This window comes from Echeneis naucrates, chromosome 6 (assembly GCF_900963305.1).
Source record: "Echeneis naucrates chromosome 6, fEcheNa1.1, whole genome shotgun sequence".
NCBI classification, from domain to species: Eukaryota; Metazoa; Chordata; class Actinopteri; order Carangiformes; family Echeneidae; genus Echeneis; species Echeneis naucrates.
This window is the reverse complement of record NC_042516.1, coordinates 18009661-18029542: the sequence shown is the minus strand read 5'-3', so window position 1 is coordinate 18029542 and position 19882 is coordinate 18009661. Positions and strand designations below refer to the sequence as shown.

The following is a 19882-nucleotide window of genomic DNA, read 5'->3' as shown; positions in this document are numbered from 1 at the left end:
GTCTTCACTGCCAAATAGGAAAACTCTTTCCCATACTCACCATTTAAAAACCTTGTGTTCACCTGTGGTTAATGTTTAGCGTGATGTTTGTGATTGGACCACAGATTTCATCTGTAAAAACTTATCTATGTTTGATATTTAAATAGCCATGATGTCATCGCTAATTCTAAGTAGACACATAGTCGATACAGAAGCAGATAATGCAAATATAACATGCTGACTGAAATCCTATTGTGGCGAAATCAATCACATATCCTGAGCCTTTCACAGTGTGTCCCAGGGAGTGTAAAGCTGTATTATCAACTTCCCTTTTTAGGTGCCAGTGGTCATGCTGCACTCAACACTGTAAAGCCATTAAAAAAAACAAAAAGGAATAATGAGATATAGCTATCAACTGGTGACAACAGGAAAAAGAGCCTTCTGTTTATGTATTGTAAAGCACAACCACTTCCTTTGAATTCTTCACCCTCTCCCACATCTAGCCCGCCCTTTCCATAGCGGCCCTCCCTGCGTCCTTGTGGTCTTGCCCCTCCTTTTGTCAAGTATCAGCAGGCAAACTTCAGTCCACGCCCCTGTACAGCACACTCAGGCACATGCTTACAGTGGCAGCAGACTGGATGAAAGCTACTCGCATCTACTTTTTGGGACAGGTTTTTCTAATTGTGTGGTTCTTTTTGTCTGTTTGTTTTTGTTTTTTTATGTTGGATCTGAGTAGCCAGCACAGAAATGGAAAAAAGGAGTTGTGCTGCAGCATTTTAACTTGCACGGGAATGTAAGATGACTGTGAAAACGTTGCTCCACTGATTGCGAGATTAATAAGGAGTGGCTGTTGTGGTTGTTACTCAACATTTGGAACCAACCAGCAGGAAGCTTGTGTGGGATTGTTGACCTCGAAGGATTCACCTTTTTCAAACTTCACGGTGCCGTCTCAGCCGTCTGCTATTCTCTTCTTGAGCCGCTCTTAACAACACAAACTTTTCTCTGCACCATTGTATTCCTGTCTGTGTTATTCTTTTCCCATCGCCAGCAACAATGGACCTGACTTTGTGGCAGTACCAGTTCAGGATCATCATGCTGGGGGACTCCACAGTGGGCAAGTCCTCTCTGCTCAAACGCTACACTGAAGACTCGTTCCTGGAGTCCATCAACCAAACTGTGGGTGTGGACTTTTATGTTCACTTCCTGGAGGTGGAACAGGGGGTCCGTGTCAAACTGCAGTTCTGGGACACAGCTGGGCAGGAGAGATTCAGGTGAGAATGTCTTCTGGATCACGACCAGCACCTACTAAAAGTTTCACAACATGAAGCCTGGTGTTAGAGTGCTTTAAATACAGTAGGAAAATGTAACCTTAACCCTACTGTTCAAACAAAATACCACTGCATAGCCAGTTCATCAGTGTTTGCTCTCAGCGAAACACTGCATCTACTCTGTCAGCCTTTCAAGAGCAGTGTGCACCATTTACAGATTGGCCGTGTGTGCAATCCCTACAGTGGCAGATCTTTGAAAAGTCATTACACTCCATGCTCAGCATATTTAATGAAAGTACTCAAGGTATCTTGCTTCATTCTGTCCCTTAATTAATTGTTTCACTTCTACAGTTGAATGAACCGTAGCAAATTGCAAACTGTGTTTATATTTACTCCCCCCTTCCTGCATCCGCATCAGTATCCTGCTAATCCCAAATGACTCAGCTAAAATCTTTGGCAAATCTTGTTTGTTTTCACAAAGAAGTATTCTAATGGAGAAGCAAGTTTTCACCAGCTGGCTGATGGGAGGATCCGTTACGAAGCCTTTCCTGTGCTTTAAATGCTGTGACTCTTTAGGGACCAACACGATCAGGATGAGAAACACAGTGGTTATCAATTTCTTACAAAGAGACAGAATTGTCGTCTAACATCTTATCTAAAAGACTTCAAACCAAACAATGCAGAGAATCAGGTGATTATTTGCTCACTAAAATAGGAAATAAGTCTGACCTCTGCACTGCTTAGTATGGATTTGGAGGTGTTTCACGTGTAGAAATTCAAAGGTCTTCACTCATTTTCTCTTGTTTTTTCCCCTTCTGTTTCTTCCCCTCAGGTCGGTGACCCGTTCTTATTACCGCAACTCGGTCGGAGGCCTGCTGGTGTTTGACATAACCAACCGAACATCGTTTGACCATGTTAAGGAGTGGCACGCAGAGGTGTGCGAGCGAGTGCAACCGCATAAGGTTCTGTTCGTCCTGGTGGGCCAAAAGAGTGACCGAGATGCTTTCGGAGAGAGGGTGGTGAGTCGAGAGGAGGCTGAGAAACTGGCACTACAGCTGGGGATGCCGTATGTGGAGGCCTCCGCCAAGACGGGCCAAAATGTCAAGGAGAGCTTTGAACTTCTCACTCGGCGGGTCTATCAGGGTCTGTTGAGTCACGAGGTAGAGCTGCAAGAGGGCTGGGATGGAGTAAAGTGTGCCGCCCCACAAACACTGCAATTGCACAGAGCCAGCCTGGCTAGGCCCAGCACGGCCCCTAAGAACAAGAAGAAGTGCTGTGATTAAACTCTGAACTCGCCCATTCTTGGATTTATGGTGATATTTAAATGTATTGTGATATTTAAACATGTTTTTTTTTTTTTTTTTTTTGCACCTTTGTTAAGAGTAAATAATCTTTAAAATTTAGCGAGACACTGGTTTGTTGAAAAGTTTTATGACCTACCATGTAGATATTTTGATATTCCTATATGAGTGGATTACTTAAAAAGTAAAGGGTTGGTGTAATTAATAGTTATTAGTCATGAATTAATCACATGGTTCACCACTTTGGTCCAGGAATACATCTAACACATTTGATATTTGTGATTTCTTTTCAGGTGAAATCTATTGGGCAATAAAATTGGCAAGTGTTCAAGGTCCCATGAGGAAAGTCAGAGGTGTGACAGTTAATTTCAGGAAGCTGAAAAGCTAAACCTTACCATCTGTTGGACCCAGGCTTAAGTGCTAATAAGCAATGATAGCATGCTAAGATACTACTCAAAGACTACTTAATCCTGGTAGTACTGGCTAAATGTCAGTTATTAATGTTAAATTGTTCAAATGCAAGATCTTTAGGGTTTTCTTTACTATACAGCTTTGAAGAAACATATTTTTGCTCTATTCTGGAAGCCGACAGTTTATCAGATCTTTATAACATGGGACTGAAAAGATCATTTGGTTCCTTAGCTGAGTAAAGGGAGAATACACAATAATCAGAAACTGGGATGTATGTTTTCAGTCTAATAGGCCCTAAATGTGAAACTTTGTTGCAGCTGCTTTCAGTCTACATCTCCCTTATTCCCCTGAACTTATGAACTCCATGCATTAGAAAAGCAGCGCCAACTTGGATGACCTGCCTACGCAAGAGGTATTTTATTTACTTTATTCGTTATTTAGTTCCCAGCTCATGACCACACTGAATGTGAAAATCAGCCTGATGGCAATCAGGCTGATTTTATGTTCAGCATCACAACCTTAAAAAGGTTGGGAACTGCTGCACTGCAAGGACATTCTACATTTGTTTGCAATTCTTGTATTTTTGGTTTAATGAATGGTTTAAGTATTAGATAGCTTATTAGTGAATACAAACACCACAGTTGGCCTTTATGTGAATGAATCTCTTGGGGATGAGTAATTGTCTAGAAAAGGCTTTGTGGTATCCCCAATACTTGCACAACATCCCGTGAGTGGTTGTATTCCGGTCCTGTTGTAGAAAATTAAATGACAACTCCAGGGTACCTTTGGCTGCTGTTCTTTTGAAATGTAAAAGGTTTCCATAGCAATTATTGTTCATCTGTCTGGTTTTGTTTTGCTAAAAGACATCCAGATTCCCTGATCGGTTATTGCACCCCTGTCTCTACATTGATGTGTCCACGATTCACTGTAAATTTACAGTAACTAAATAATTTTACTTAAGTATTTTAAAAACAGCTCCATTTGATCCTTAGAAACCTTGATGCAGTAAATGTGTAACATTTGGAAAAACTATTTCGATCTTTAAAAAAAAAAAAAAACTTGCGTTAAAAACTTAAGTGAAGAGCAACATGACAACTTGGTCGAGGTTAATTCCAAAAGTCTTGTCAACTTACATCTAGAAGTCTCCTAAGAATGAAGTACATTTGGCCAACTCCAGTGTGGCAAAGGAAGCCGTACCCCAAAACTTATTGTGTGAAAATATTAGTCAAATAACTTTAAGCCAACATTGTGAAACCCCAACATCTGGGGTTGATTTCTCCTACCATTATTTTGATGCAATTTTCCATGTTAGAGAACAGTATGAATAAGATTTACATCATTAAACCTACTACATTCTGTAACATACAACACACATGTATATCAAGAAAGGCTACAACTTACCATTTTAATTAAATTTTTAATTTTATGCTAAAAATGTATGGTCTCTTATTAACTAGACAACGCCAAAGATCATATTGAGAAGGCAGATAAATCCATAGCACTCACATCCAAATGGCACATTTTTTTACAGTAATGGTAACAGCAACCCCCCCACACAAAAAAAAAAGAAAATTAAGTATTCCAGTAAATGTTTATTGAAAAAAATGCAATGGATAAACTTCCTCCAGGCTTAGCTTAATGAAAACAAAACAATATCAGTGACAATTATTTCATTATTGTATAATGGTACTGGAAAAACACTTAAGGGTTAGGGAGGCATGACAATGAAACACTAATAACAGGAAAAAAAACAAATACTCCTACCCCAAACCCTCTGTTTTCTTAGTACAAAGATCCCGATTGAAAAGAAAAACAAAAACCATCCAATAAGAAATTCCACAGCGAGTGTACAACATACTAGTCAACGCTCTTGCTATTTTTTGGTTGTCTTGCGGATCAGTGCCATTCTCTGAAACAGAAAAAAAATGCTAAATGTTAGGTCGGCCATAATGTGTCTTCCTTTCCATGCAGAACAAATTGATATTTCTGACCATGCAGACCCTTCAATCATCTGTAACTGTTCTCCACTTGTGCACACTCATGCACTGTGCCCTTAACAGGAATACTCCCTTATATCCAACAGAAACAAAGCCTTCTTAATGCTCACCTGTTTGTGAGCCTCTGTGGTGCATGCCTTCTTGAACGGCCGGATCTCATCTGAGCCATAACCAGGAATCCACATGTTCCACTGACGCTCTGAGAAAAGCAGGCTGTTTGAGTTATATGGGTCTTTTAACACTTAAATTGCTATTTGGACTATAAATATCTTTGGAGGAACTCAGTGTATCTTCATTTCGGTTTAATTTACAAAACCTGAAATGTATCATAGGAGCTGTAGGCAATAATGATTTTTAAAATGAAGTCTTTGTGTGCTTTACTGTGAGCACAACAAAGCAGCAGCAGTATTAATGTAGCTTCCAATAATTTAGCTGCCACTTTTCTCAGCTTTTTTCAACTGCCAACACTTAGACATATTGTAAAATTCGAATTAAACAAATCTCCCTTCAACCATCACAAGGTTTTTTCAACTGTCTGCTTTAAAAGTAACAGTCATATTTTCACATATCACATCTATTAAGTTCTATTAACTCTATTAAGGCTAAAATGAATAACACAATGAAGCATGAGATCCAAGTTATAATTTTAAAAAGATTTTTTTTTTTTTGGTCTGGGCCCAAAGAAAGACAAAAATCCACTTGTAAAAATATTAAAACTCACAATCTGGGATAAAAAAAAATAACTTACCAAGATGTAACTGAACATCCTTCACCTCTAAGGTGTTGGATTTGCGATGGCGTGCTAGTTGACATGCCGCTGTCACTACACTTTCTATAAAGTCATCTGCAATTTGTAGCAGCATCTGAGAAAAGAAGCATTTTGGAAATCATCAATCACATTCGGTAAATGCAAGCTGCATTTAACAACAGCTGGAAAGCCCCTGGTCTTTACAGCTCACACCATTTATCATGCAGCTTGGCTTTCATCAGAATAGTTTCCAAGTGATGGATGTGGCTGCAGGTTAGGGAGGCTTTAGGCAGAGCAACAAGAACAGGCAAGCTGTGTGCCATATTAATTTTTTTTTTTTTGCCCTGTGAAAATGCTTATTTAAAAATATTCCGAATACAAACCAAGTACGTTTCAAAGCGCAGCAAAAACCCACTGTCATACCTCCTCAACATCCTCATCCAGCTGCTCATTAGGGTCAATCTCTCTCACCAGGTCCTGTAGCTTCTTCTTACTGAGCACCTGAAAATGGGAGCAGATGTGAGAGTTTAAGGGTGCATGTGCTGTGTGTTCTCTATAGCACTCTTGTAACGGCAGCCCCCCCCCCCTTTTTTTTTTTAAACATACCCAAGGAATGGATTATGGAGCTACAGCATTACTGACATTTGGAAAATATATGATGTATAAACATGAAATCTTTATAACATATATATACTAGGGCTCTGATGTTAAAGGGGGCCAAGCTCTATCTCCGTCAGCTGAACACCTCGTAGAAAAGTGCATAACTTTTGTGACGATAAAAAAACCACAATAAATCAGCACACACATTACTATAATGGGGCAGCTATGCAATTGTATCTAATAATTTAGCTCTTATTTTCACAGGAGCTCAGAGTTTATATAAGGGAACCCAGCCAAGCAGCAGCATCCTTGGCATCGGTAAATAAAAATGGACTGACCTGAGATCCTTCTGGGCTGCTTCTGCCAGGAGGACCAGTCAAAACTTTAACAGTTGTTGTGGTGTTGTTTGCCATGCTGGGGGCCACAGGGAAGGTGGAGGGACTCTGGAGTTTCACAGGAGGCTGAACTGCCGTCTTGGTGGTGGTGGGGGGGGGGGGAGAGACAATCCAACGTGGACACAGATGTGATTGTTTAACTTCTGACAGGGATCACCTCCGTTAGTCTGGTGTGGAGCCAGAAATAAAATCTTTTTTATAACAGAGCTAAAGAATCGTGGGTGAATATGCTGAAAGCAGATGATGGCGGAATTATTTTCATTACTTAATCAAACTCTCCATTACATTCCTTCAGCTATTCAAATCGCGATTCCTCTGCATTTTAACATTTCCCATGGTAAGTGCTTTTTAAACTTTGTTTCCAGGCGATGCTACTTAAACAGTTTATAATCACTTGGACAACTTTTACAAAATCAAAAACTAATTTAGCAACCAGGAAAATGTTGAAAATCCGTCACCTCGGGGTACCAGAAGACCAAACAAAAATGAATTCGCACTTTTTAAAATACAAACGACGATTCACTGGAAGCGTCGATGAGACAAATAGCAAATATTACAGCTGACATGACAGAATGTGCTAAAAACAATAGCAGCTATCCAGCTTTGGCGCTAGCCGAAGAGGCTAATGTAGCGGCTAACTCAGCGACGCGAGGTTTATACGAGCTGTATCTTAAATTTAGATGTTAAACTGCAGACTCACCGACTTAAACAAACACTATCTGTCCATGTTTCGACCCCGTTCGCGGCAATTTCTGCGGTTTACAGCAAAAGAAACACCGAGTCGGAAAGCCTCTTCACAGTTAGCAAAGATGAGCCGAGGGTATCTGCACTACTTCCGCCTTGTGTGTTTGTCCACTTCCGCTGTGGGCGCAGCGCCTCCACGCCGCCATCTGCTGGTTGTTCTCCGGAGGATCGAGAGGATTTAACCAATTCATCAAATCTGATCCGTGTCTCCATTCCTTTGGGACTCTGAAAGCAAAGACCGAGCCTTGGAAAACAATAATACAGGAAACGAGTCAGAGCTCCCTGAAGTCCGAGGTTTACACCTTATTATTAGAGTCTGCTGTACATTTTATATGTTGAGCCCGATGGAAGGAGGTGGAAAATAACTGATACAGACTGTTGAATGTGCCCTCTGGATAAATTATTTATCTGTCTTTGTTGAATTTTATTTATTAGAGCCAACCAGCTATCTCTCTATCACTGAAATTAGCTTGAATTGATCCAGTTTAAATGATTATAGTAAGTTATTTAAATGTAGATTCTTTTACTGCATTTTTTCCCCTGTGCATTAAAAAACAAAGGAACGGTGTTGTTGAATTTGAAAAATCCCCCAGTTCCTTTGAATAAACAAGCACCTTAGTTGGAAGAGAAACCACTCGAGGTGGTTCTTTTTCTTTATTGTACAATGCAGAAACGAAAATAACGGGGAAAAGGTGCGTGCACCATAACAAGGAGTGACAGTTTCAAAGGTGTAATGAGAAAGGAAAAAAAAAACATAAATCCAAGGACACTTCACCTGACTTGAGGCCTAAATTGAGCATATCAGAGTTTCATTTCCACTCCAGTCTGTAAATCATAGTGTTTATTGTTATACAGAAAAAAAACTATCTCTGGGGGCTTGACTGACTCGCTTTCAATTCTGTCTCCAGTTCAGCTCAAGTTAACAGCAAATGAATCAAAGGTCACAAATGAAGCGTAAAATGTTTGCTTGTTCGGTGTTACATGGCATGCCAGGAAATTGCAAGACTTCAAATTTCGCTGATCGTCCTCTGAGACATTTGGCCGTAAACAAACGAGCCCCGACTGTTAACCTGATTGGTCCGCTTTTCCCCAGAGACTACTGACGCAGCGGGAGCGGATTTTTATCATTGGAGCCACCGCAATTTCACTTCAACAACTCATGCGTGCATTGTCATCCGCAAAAAAAAAAAAAAAAAAAAAAAAAAAAAAAAAAATAGGCCGCAGAAATATGAGGAAGCTTGCCGAGCAAATTATTCCGGCTGTCTAATGATTTGCATGATTGGTTCGATTGTGCTTTCACAATGTAGGACTATTTCAAGGTGATTTCCGGGGAAGTAGTGAAAGCTCCGCCTACAACGCGTTATATATTGTGAACAAACTTTCATTTCTAATCAGAAGTGCGTAGGACTCGGCATCCGTGTTTTTGATAGCCTACCGAAAAGCTCCCTAACAGCCATGAAAGTCCTTGTAGTTGCTGCGCTGGTTGCCCTGATTCAAGGCAATTATGGTAAATATGTTTCTTTTTATTATTATTATTTCTCATACACTGTGCTAAGATTTTCATTGGACCGCTCTTATGTAAGTCGCTCCTGGTTTAGTCTTCAACTCTGGTTCTTGTCTTTTTCAGAAACACTTTTATTTGCTTATTGTACACACCTGTGTTTGTTGTTTCTCTGGCGAGTAACACTTGCATTTTTGCACTAACCTTGCCCTGTGTAATAGTGCTGCTCTATGTACCTTCAATCGCCCCCTGGAGACAAATAAAGTTTTGTTTTGTTTTGTTTATTTGTTTTTTTTTTAATTTGAATTTAATTTTGAATTTTGAATTCGTCCAGTATTCTATAATGTGCTCTGTCACAGACATATTCCTACAGTTGCCTCCTGGGTTTTGTTTGGTTATGTTATGTGTGATAAGTTTGTGTTTGGCTGCCTGTCCATTTCCTATTTAATATATCCTCTGGAGTAAAGTCCTAAGTAATAGTTGTCTTCCTTCGTGGTTTTGAAACTAAATAGGAATTATCTAGGGACTGACAAGAAGAACAATGAAATACTTTTGTTTGTATAAACTACTATATTATTTTCAAGATTTGTTCTCAACTGTGTACGAATATTACAATCCAATTGTTACGTGGGTTAAATATTATATGAAGTGAAAGAGAATGGCAGCGTGACTTTGAGATTATTGGCGGCTATCCCGCTGGAAACATAAACAAATGTCAGGAAAAGGGAGGGGTTGTTTTGAAAAGTGTTGGCCGGAACTGCAGCTAGATCCCCAGTGCAAGTCACTGAACCTTCCCACCTGAGACCTCCATCTCTTCATGTTGTGATCAATAACGTTCATGTGTAATCTCTGTCCACATACAGCCACTTTGCTCATTAAAGGGCCAACCAATGGCGTTCTGGAGGGAGAGATGATCACAGTGGAGTGTTTCTACTCAGACTCTGAACTCAACATCAGTCAAGTCCACTTTGAGATCTTCTCCAAGGTAAGATGTGGGTGCGAGTGAGAAGAGACAATGAGATGATGGGTGAGGGATTTCAAACATTCAGCACTCTCTTCTCACCGTTATTTGGCCTGGTTTTGTGCTAAAGTGTTGTAGGTTAAGGTGTTAAGTGGTAGTATCATTTATTATCTAGTAACCATGAAAAATAGTCAAAGGTTAAAAAAAATAACCCCTCCCTCCCATTTTTTTTTTCTTAATCTCTTCTCTCTAGTACATGCAGAGATGGAGTCCCGTCTTTGAGCGATCATGGTGTTACCGTTATTTGGAAGTTGAGCGGACACCAGAGAGTCTAGTCCTGTCTATCCCTGTCGCAGGAAGTTACTCTGGGGGGCCCTACCGTTGTGTGTCGGATGCCGAAAATGTGACCGAATCAGACAAATCCTCCAAGCCACTGAGCTTCAAAGTGCATTGTGAGTCCCGGGTTGATTTGGCTCGGAGCTGTGTCGGTGCTCTCTGCTCAAAGTCTATGAAACAATGGCTCTGTGATGCTGCTTTTCCCTTTTGCCCAACAGAGAAACTCTTGATTTCTAATGCCGTTGGTGTCCTGCAGAGGTCAAAGAAATTTCTCCAGGAACAGACAACAAGCTAGATAAAGAAGTGACATACAAATAAGATACGCTGTTTCTGAGTTTCACTTTCCAATTAGGAAATATGTATCATAGCTGAGAATACTGATAAGACTAACAAAGAGTGGAGGGTAAAAAAAAAAAAAAAAACTGAATATAAACCAGGAAGCAGTTAAGGTAGGACAAACTGAGAAATTCCTTGCAATTTTGCTCATATTTCTAACCAGCAGGTGGTAAAGACAATCTTTCAGACACAGTGGACACAGCTTTCCTCACAGTGAGGGATACAAAAACACATTAATACTTAATGACACAAGACGTATCTATGAAATGCAGCCGCCCAACAAAACAACTGCAGAAAATCACAGATACAATGCAAACAATGCTTATGATGACTGACTGCAGTCATTGTGGATTTTTTTTTTCCTGCCTCCAGAGCAAACACAGATGCTTGGCCCTGCTGGCAATTCAAGTGTGGCACCATCAGTGTAGGATACACAACTGAATGAAACAGCATCCATGGCATAGCTAGTCGGATTATCAGTGTCCTCTATCTCTTCAGTGGCCATCAAATTGACCGTAATGCTGTTTGATAGGCTCCTCAGTCTCATGGGATGAATCAATAAGAGGGTAAAATTAGAATGGCCTAAAGGACTGAAGGAGATATTGGAGAAGAGAAGCCAAGAGCAAGATGGACTTGGGCCATATATTGAGATGGAAGAGAAAATGAGTCATTATTCACAACACCGCCTCTCTAGAGACTTCGATAAGATGAAGCCTATTATCATTATTATTGATTGCTTGAGACAGTCAGTGCCACTGGGGGGTACGCATCCTTGAGCCTATAAACTCAAATATACTTAAAAGATCTGAGTGTTTACCAGCTGCTACTGCTGCAAATACATAGTCTGTTACATCCCAAACTCTTGAGGAAGTATTTTCAGCGAATATTGCATTTCTTGCTTCATTAAAGCCTGATCGTGATTCCTCATTCTCACTGTGATTTAGACATGAGAGAGCTGTTCCTGTCCAGGGAGGGTTACACAAGCTACCTGGGTATCCCACAGGAACTCAAGGTGCAGTCTGGGGAAGACGTAGTGCTGAAGTGCTCTGCAAGCTCATCAGAGGAGCCAAGTTACTTCTGGCAGAAAGAGGTGAGGAAGCCTCCAAAATTCGCACACCAGCAGTGTCCTCATTATTCTTTTGGAAACATGTCTTTTCTTCTCCCTCCACCTCCGATGTGACCTCTCTATTTTTTTCCATCTTCTTCAAGTCTCTCCAAGCAATCTCTCGACTTTCTCTCCTCCTCTAACATGTCCCTGTTTCTTGTCCTGACTTTTTCAAGCCACTTGTTTTCCCTCGCCTGTCGCCTTGCCATCCCCTCCATAGAAGTGTTCTGTATTTAAGTAACCAGTTGGCTTAGGCCCACCTCTCGCTGGGGATTGCAGCGTGCCCACTTACAGAGGATTAATAGTTTAATGATGTCTAGACAAGAGCCAGTCAACCTGAAAATAATTATGTGGAGAGATTTCTAATGATTTTTTTAGTGTTTGGTTAACTGGCATTGAATTATTCAACTGGGCTCTTCGCTGAACTAAGACACCCTCGCCCCAGGGAAATTAAGCCATCTCAGTGCAAAATGCCACTGTGACAACAGGCATGTAGAACAAGGAAAAGTTGATGAGTAGTGAGATGCACTGTGCTCCCATGGTGAGTAAATGGTATTGCACCTCAACATTGCCAATGCTGTCACTAGCAGGTAACAGGTGTAACAACACAATGTGTAGATATCTTGGGAGCAGGCAGGCATAATCACCAAGTTTCCCGTTTTTGTTATTCTCCTTAATAAGTCGGATTCGAGGTTACTTGGCTTGATAAACGGTCACTGCTAATCTGGGTTTTAAACAGGCTTACGAGTACAAATCCAATTCACTGGACATTTTATACTGCTAATGCTGTTTGTCTCCACGTGATCATACATAGTGCTTTGTCATCATTTGTTAAATATAGAGCACTGCTATTTCGACGAAGGCCAACAGTCATTGTCAACATTTGTGGCAGTCATCTTATGGGGTAGGAATCATTTTGTGCACCAGTACTCGAGTGAATGCAGCAAGGATAGATCGACAGGTGGATCATGAGTCACGAGACCTTTGAAAAAAAGGACTCAGGCCTCAGAGTGGCCCACTTCGACAGGCAGTTGCCGTGGGTACATTGGCCCCCCAGTAGTGACAGCAGGACACAGGGAGAAATGGGGCACTGCTTTGGGAGCCAGTGGATTTGCATACAAAATGCTGCTTTGGCCAGACCTGGCCTTTATGGGAAATCCTCTTAATTCAGATCCTTTCAAATTGAAATGGACTTTCTTGGCAGGAGCTGCAGCTCCCAGGAGCCAAATCATTTGCATGGTGTAATGTCTTTTTTTTTTTTTTTTTTTTTTTTTTTAACCCCCTCCTCCACGTTTGTTTGTTTTCTAGTCCTTGCGAATGGCCTATTATTTGTTTCCTTCCATGTTGGGCTCTATCTCATAATAGTGCTGCTATTTTTGTGTCAACAATTCATCCCGCTCCCTTGCCATCTCATTATGTGTTGTGTTCACAGTGTGTTGTTGCAGCATCATTCTTTGCGGATGATGGTGTTATCTCAACCATTGACTTGTGTTGATGTGTATTCATTCATTGGGATTATTGCTCAGGTAAATACAGTTAATTTGGGACTTTGGGGACTGTCCTCTGAGGGCCACACAGCAGAGGATATTAGTGGCTTTCTGTCCCACTACCATTGCCTGTCTCTCTATTTCTTGTTTTATTCTGCCACCTAACAACTGCATAAAAGCTGGCCAATTAATTGTCATTGTATTTTTTGCCCATATGTTTATCTTTTCCTCTCAGGGTAGTGATTGGATGCTGCCTTCCTCTAAGCTGACACTGAAGAAGGTGAGTGCCATGGAGGGAGGAAAGTACACTTGCATGGCTGAGCATCTGTCCGTGAAGTCACTCAGCAAGAAACGCACCATCAGCATCACCGTGCTGCCTGGTAAGAAAAATCTTCAGACCTGCCCAGACAACACCTGTTGACCTTTGCACTGAGTGAGTCTTGAGTATTTGTTTCTCAATTCCCCTGAACAGGTCTAGGATTTCTTTGTAAGCATTGGGTAATTCATCTCTCAAAAGTCCCTTAGCAAAAACGAGAAAATGTTGTGCTCTACTTCCTTCTGAATCAACAACATCATTATTTCCAGAAAGATCAGGAGTGCCAGTGCCATTACATCATCAGAAGTGTAAGTGCAAGATACCGTTTGTGTGAAACCTTTAAAGGTGTCGATTGTGAAGGAAGTATTGTAAGGTTAAGGTTTCATTTTGTCTACCATGGAAATGATCAAGAGAGACGTGAGGACCGTGATACTCCAACAAAGACTGTGTCAGACCTTTATGAAAATACAACTCATATTGAAAAGGTGACAAAGATTTCATGAAAGAAATGACCTCTTAAAATGTCAATGAAAACAGGTGATCACAGCAGTGGGTATGAATTTTTAAATATCAGAAATAAATGGCAGTCTTGACAGAAGTGAGCTAACTCTAAAGAATGAGAAGATCACGCTAAGATACAAAAAAAGCAGTGACTCTTTGACGCCACTCTCAAGTCAAACATGAAATCACTCCAAAGCTTACAATGGAGAGAAACTGAATTAGAAATAGGCTCAGTCAGAAAAAGCAAATTTTATTTATCCCAAATTAATCAGATGCACTCATTAGACTTTATCAGAAAGTATAGAGTACATTACAGCGGGCTGCAGGATGATAATTATAAGTGTTCAAGTCCAATTATCTGGTTGATTTTTCTAGATGTGTACAGAATAATATTTTGGTTTATCTTGATCTGAATCAATATGAGTGACAAAACTATTTACATTCTCCTGAAACATGAATACTGTATTTAAGTGCAGGGCTAATTTCATTACAGCATTAAAACTAATCCAATTTATAGCACCTCATCAGTCTCCATCATCTTTAGCGGTGACCTGTCAGATGACTGCACTGTATTAATGCACTGCGGTTTTGAAATACACCCCCCCCCCCAAAATCCTCCTGTTCCACCCAGCAGAATTCATAAGCCTATGTCACGTCAATCGCTGAAATTACGCAACCTCTAAAAATGTATTTTTAATTAAGCCAATTCATGTTATTTATTATGGTAGAGTTATTTTATTACCGCTGCAATTGACTCATTGGCCACTGTGCTTTAGTGTCCCAATAATTTCTAGATGCTGGAGTAGTGTTTGCTCATGCTTGAAAGTGTGGTGGGTAAATGTTGCACGTCGCCACTGTTGCTTTAAAGTTTTACCCATTCCAGTACAAGCTGAACAGTTCTGTTTATAAATCCCCATGAGTGTGTTTGTCACAGTACTGTCACCTGATGGCAGTAAATTAGTCGTCTATCTGAAATGGATGTTTGAATATCGTGAAAATTTGAATGGCTGACAACTGCCTCCAGCTACATACAAATAAGAAAGAAGCTTATAGCTGTCTGTGGAAATAACCTTTAGGTTTTTGTTCAGCATAACCTTAGAAGTTCTATATTATCTTTGACGGGTCTCTGTTGCTCGATAATCAGACAGATCAAACCCCCCCCCCCACCCCCCCATTTAATTGCCAAATTCAGATCTATGGTGAAAACGACAGCTTGTGCTTTTATTTTATTCTCCCTTTAGATTGATGTAATACTTCTTTTTAATCTGCCAGAATTTGGATTCCTTTCAAATCCTGTATCCAGTTTGAAAATACTCACCTTTTGAGCCTTCCATGGTCAAACACCCCAATTTATTTCTGACCTCCTCCTCCATTATATGACTATATATATATATATAGACATATATATATATATATATATATATATATACATATATATATGACTATAATTTGGGCTCTTAGGATTACCAAACAAAAACTAGCCACCCCTCAAACCCACCGTAAAACTCAAGGTGATTGTGCTTATCAAGTCCTGGCGATATTCTATCACAATGATAAGTAATGGCCTATATCTTGTGATCAGTTCATTTCTTGAAGCAGCTGAAATCAGTTTTACTCAGACCGGCTTGTTTGAATAGATCCAACTTTTTAATTTATTTTCCTATTTTTGTGAACTTCTCTATTTTTTAGGATGTAAAGAATATTTTTATCTGTGTAAGGTGCAATATAAATAAACTTTACTCTCACTCCAGCTGCCAAGAAATGATGTACCACAAGGAATCACTGTATACATGAAAACACACAAAGCATTGTACATGCTGCTTCAACTTGTCATAGACTTGATGTTAACTTTGCCCACTACCCAAAATGGAAGGTTTCATTCATGTAAAGCGTTTTTGAAAATTTTATTTATTATTTGTGATTCCATCCACATAAAGCGGAGAAGTGGCCAGTTGTTATGTTAAATCATCACGGACAGACCTGTTGAATGTCAACGCCCTGTATGGGACACAAACTGCTTCTCTTCTTACATAAACAAAGAGGAGATTCAGTTAGAAGCTCTGCTCGAGGCCGGGGGGTTCATAGTTAAACTGATTTCAGATTCTGTTTGATGCATGTTTCCCTTTATGTCTGACTGATCTGTCCCACAGAGGATGCTGCCTGGTATCAGTCTAGTAATGGCCAACTTATTTTGATGACCACTGCGGCGGCTGTGGCTCTCCTGGTGATCATCTTCTCCATGAGCGTATTCCTGTGTCGTTGGGCCAAGCGAGCCAGGACCAGCAAGGGGCCCATGTAAGAAAAGACTCACTGAGTGTTTGTGTCTGCTCTTCCTTCATAGTAAACAATCCCTTTGAACTTGTTACACTTGCTTGTGATCTTCTCAAATCAACATCTGGTGGATAACAGGCCTCCTGAATGTAAGAGTGTGTGCATGTCTGTACCTGCATCTTTATTTGGTTTCTTCATGGTGCTTGCCCTACCTCCTTACATTTACAATCAAATGTAAGAATTTCTAATCCAAATGTATACCTTATATTTAAGGTATGGCTATTGCTGCAATATTTCATTCTGTCTCATTTGACAGAACCAGAACCTTTCAGTTACAACGTGTGCACTTTGGTGTACACTTCGCATTGCTTGGGTACGTGTGAGTGTCTTATGTATAACAAACAGTCTTTCAAGAAAACCTGTACCCATGCGGACCTGGGTGCTTTTATATGTTTCAAAAGGCATTATCCACACAGAATACAAAAAACCTCCACACAAAGGTCTGGACTAAGGTTTACTTCTGTTATAGCATACAAAGTTTAAAAAGGGCAACAGCAATAATAAGAACATTAGTGGAAGTGCCATTAAACGTGTATACTGACAGCATGTTAATGTTCACCATGACCTTATGCAACTCTGCTCATTAGCTTCTTATCCATAGGGGGTGAAAAAAAAAATCAAAAGAATTTCCATAATCACACACACACTTCATATAAGATGTGTTTTTTAGCAGCACAGAAGACGAAAGTTTAATGTGTGTAAATAGAGCTGAGCACGTATGTGCACAAAGAGGTACAGAAAGTGAAAGAGAGACAAATGGACTTTCATATCAGCAGCCAGGTGTGGCAACTTCACTCAGTTCTGGCCCATAATTTTCTCACTTATACTTTTCTAGCGCCCACTGGGAGGTCGATACACTGATAATCATGCTCCTCTGTCTTCCTTTCTCTCCCTTTCTTCAGCGATGACCGGTCTCAGAAAAAGCCCATCTACAAAGCCAGCTCGGAGTCCCTGCCTTCTTCCTGTGGAGACAAACAGCCTCTGGTGTGAGCGCATTTGCAGGTGATCAGATGAGGAGGAAAGGGAGAGGGGAGAAGGAGTGAGGAACAAGGAAGATGGTGTGGGTTGCCAGAAATTAGGAATTGCATAGAGAACATTTGAAAAGGAGGAAATGGTGTAAGGTTATGAAATGGCCACATGGGGTGGGTGTGGAGGGGTAAAAAGGCGGCACCGGAGGACTAAGGGGAGAGCAAAATCATAATCAGTACCCGACTGGGTTTAAAAAAAAAAAATAGCTGAAAGGGAAATCATTGCTTTAGGGATGCAGGGGGTGCTTTGATTGGGGGATTAGACAATAGTCGTGCATCTTGGAAAAAAAAAAGATGGGCATGTTAAATGGCAGGCTACATTCTTAGCACTAAAGATAGGAAGATGATTCTGTGCTGTAAGAGCTGAAAAGGCTCAACATGCAATGCTTTCCTTTCTGTCCCAAACACAATTACTCAGTTGTGTGTTTTTGAATGAACCATTTGGGCAGTACGAAAAGGTTTCATTTTTGTTGATTTGTTTTCCTTTGGTTTTTTTTTTTCCTAAGGCAGAACCAGCTCAAAGGATCTGTGAAAATGTTATTATAATCTCTTTACCGTGACAGCACATTCTGAAGCACATTGCACTCTGCTGTTTAATTTTGTGTATTTAGGATTTGTTGTATATTAAATGGCTTAAAGTGAAAATATTTTTTCCCGTCTGCCCTGTGTGCCATTGATTTTGTTCCTTTTTACAGATACAAAAGAGGTTGCGAAATATCGACAACACATTGAAAGGCGGACATGCATGTGTGCCTGGGTGCACATTTTCTTCATCTAATGCTAGCTCGGGCTTGCATCAGTTTGTTTACCAACCTTGCCCTTCAGTCTCTGAGACCTTACTCTGAAGCAATGACCTTTACTCAAAGTTCCTTGCCTTCTTGTGTTTTTTCCCCATCTGTCTGTAAGCACAAAAGCCATTCTCTGTCAGTTCAGGTCACAAACGCACACACGGAATTAACGACTCCAAACTTCCACAGAGTGAGAACAACTGTAGAGTCAGGCAACCTCGAGGTTTTGCAAATTTGGTGGAAGAGAAGGCGAGGTCAGCAACTGCTAGTTCTTTCCAAGTCAACTAGACTCAGTTTATTTAGACTCCCTGCCCCCACTCAAAAAGAAAGAAACAAAGAAACAAACAACAAAAAAAAAAAAAACACCTACAGCTTCATCTTTTTAATTTTCTCCTCTGTTGCCTTGTAACCCTTAACGGTATGCCACAGCACCATCGCTTATTACCATAACCGTGCTCGTAATACTGAAAATTTCATTATACTTGTCTGTAGAAGTTATGTTGGGTTTTATGTGGTTTTATTATTGGTGTGTGGTTGACCGTAGACCATCGTTAATAATGGGCGAAGTGGCAGTTCAACAATGACACTCTATTAACGGGTGCATGCACCACAGAGCACAGTCAGGATAATGTTATTAAACTGATTATTCAACCCCCCCCCCCCCAACCCATGCAGCAAGCCTCTGCTGCAGTCATTTTACAGACTTTTTGTATTTCTTTTTCCAACTCTACAAACCCGTGCTTTGTCTTCGGCTAGGCCCAGGAAAATAGAGACAACACATTGGGAAGCCATAGTGAAAACAGACAGACTTAAAAAGAAAAAAACAAAAGTTGTCACGCTCTGTTGGGAAAAAAATACAATGTCATAAATTTAAAATGCCCTCCCACATGTGAAATGCCAGCGAGCACCATTTTGTTTTGGCCTTTGAGTCAGTCATGAATGAAAAGCTGCGTGCTCCCTTGTGGGCTTTCGTCTAGGGACTTCATACGGTGCTGCAAAAAAGACAAGATTATGCATCAGACGTTTCACACAGTGGAGCTTCCCCTGAGGTACCATGCTCTGGTTGGGAGTGAGAGAAGTGTAGTTTACAGTGACATTTTGACCTTGATAGTGGCTCATGGATAAACTACCAGACAGCAGCTTAGAGCAACGCTGGAGCACTGCGCAGAATATCGAACAGCCCAAGTGCTTTGTCTTGTCTGTGCAGTTTGTTCACAGAACAAGGATGCAGACCTTCTGATGTTACAGTCAGCAGGTCAGATGGGCAAACCTCCTGGCACCCCTCGCCACACACGCCTTAATATGAAGGTGAGTTATACCAAACATGACACCTCAATGATTAATACACTGAAGCGTCAGACATTTCTAACCGTTTGCTGTCGCACACTTCTGTTCTGGTCGCGGTCACTTTTTTTGTAATGTGCATGCTGCATGTGTTGTGTCACATGTCTGAAAATGAAGGAGGGAAGTTTGCTGGTGAAGCAGGTGTTTTCCCTCATTACTTCCTGACAATGCCCCATCTGGTGTGGGGGAACTGCTGCCACCGACTCCCTGCCAAGTGGGGGAACAAACACTCGGAGAGAGGCTGACAGGGAAAAATGGGATGGGATGGGAATGAGCGGGGCAGTTATTATCCTTGCCAAAACAACAAGGGTAAAACGTGCGTCAAGAAAGAAACTCATTTGGTAACTCATTTGGAGACTTGGAAGATTTCTCACAGATCCATAAGTCGAGGTCAGATATGAGGCA

General features: G+C 40.7%; 3 protein-coding genes across 3 annotated transcripts; 2 read left to right on the top strand and 1 right to left on the bottom strand.

The window, feature by feature from the left end:
* The first annotated feature begins 499 nt into the window (after positions 1-499).
* Positions 500-4054, top strand: rab42b (RAB42, member RAS oncogene family). The gene is made up of 2 exons (XM_029505121.1): positions 500-1250; positions 2080-4054. Exons 1-2 carry the CDS (start codon positions 1033-1035, stop codon positions 2528-2530), a joined length of 669 nt encoding a protein of 222 aa, XP_029360981.1. The 5' UTR covers positions 500-1032; the 3' UTR covers positions 2531-4054.
* Positions 4055-4531: 477 nt separating this feature from the next.
* On the bottom strand, positions 4532-7538 carry taf12 (TAF12 RNA polymerase II, TATA box binding protein (TBP)-associated factor). Its single transcript, XM_029505123.1, has 6 exons — positions 7400-7538; positions 6643-6866; positions 6128-6205; positions 5705-5819; positions 5067-5155; positions 4532-4868 (listed from the first exon to the last, which is right to left on the bottom strand). Exons 2-6 carry the CDS (start codon positions 6715-6717, stop codon positions 4833-4835), a joined length of 393 nt encoding a protein of 130 aa, XP_029360983.1. The 5' UTR covers positions 6718-6866; positions 7400-7538; the 3' UTR covers positions 4532-4832.
* Positions 7539-8716: 1178 nt separating this feature from the next.
* LOC115045551 (uncharacterized) lies at positions 8717-17990 on the top strand. Its single transcript, XM_029505301.1, has 7 exons — positions 8717-8950; positions 9808-9929; positions 10159-10357; positions 11522-11667; positions 13405-13549; positions 16137-16281; positions 17220-17990. Exons 1-7 carry the CDS (start codon positions 8899-8901, stop codon positions 17305-17307), a joined length of 897 nt encoding a protein of 298 aa, XP_029361161.1. The 5' UTR covers positions 8717-8898; the 3' UTR covers positions 17308-17990.
* The last annotated feature ends 1892 nt before the right edge of the window (positions 17991-19882 follow it).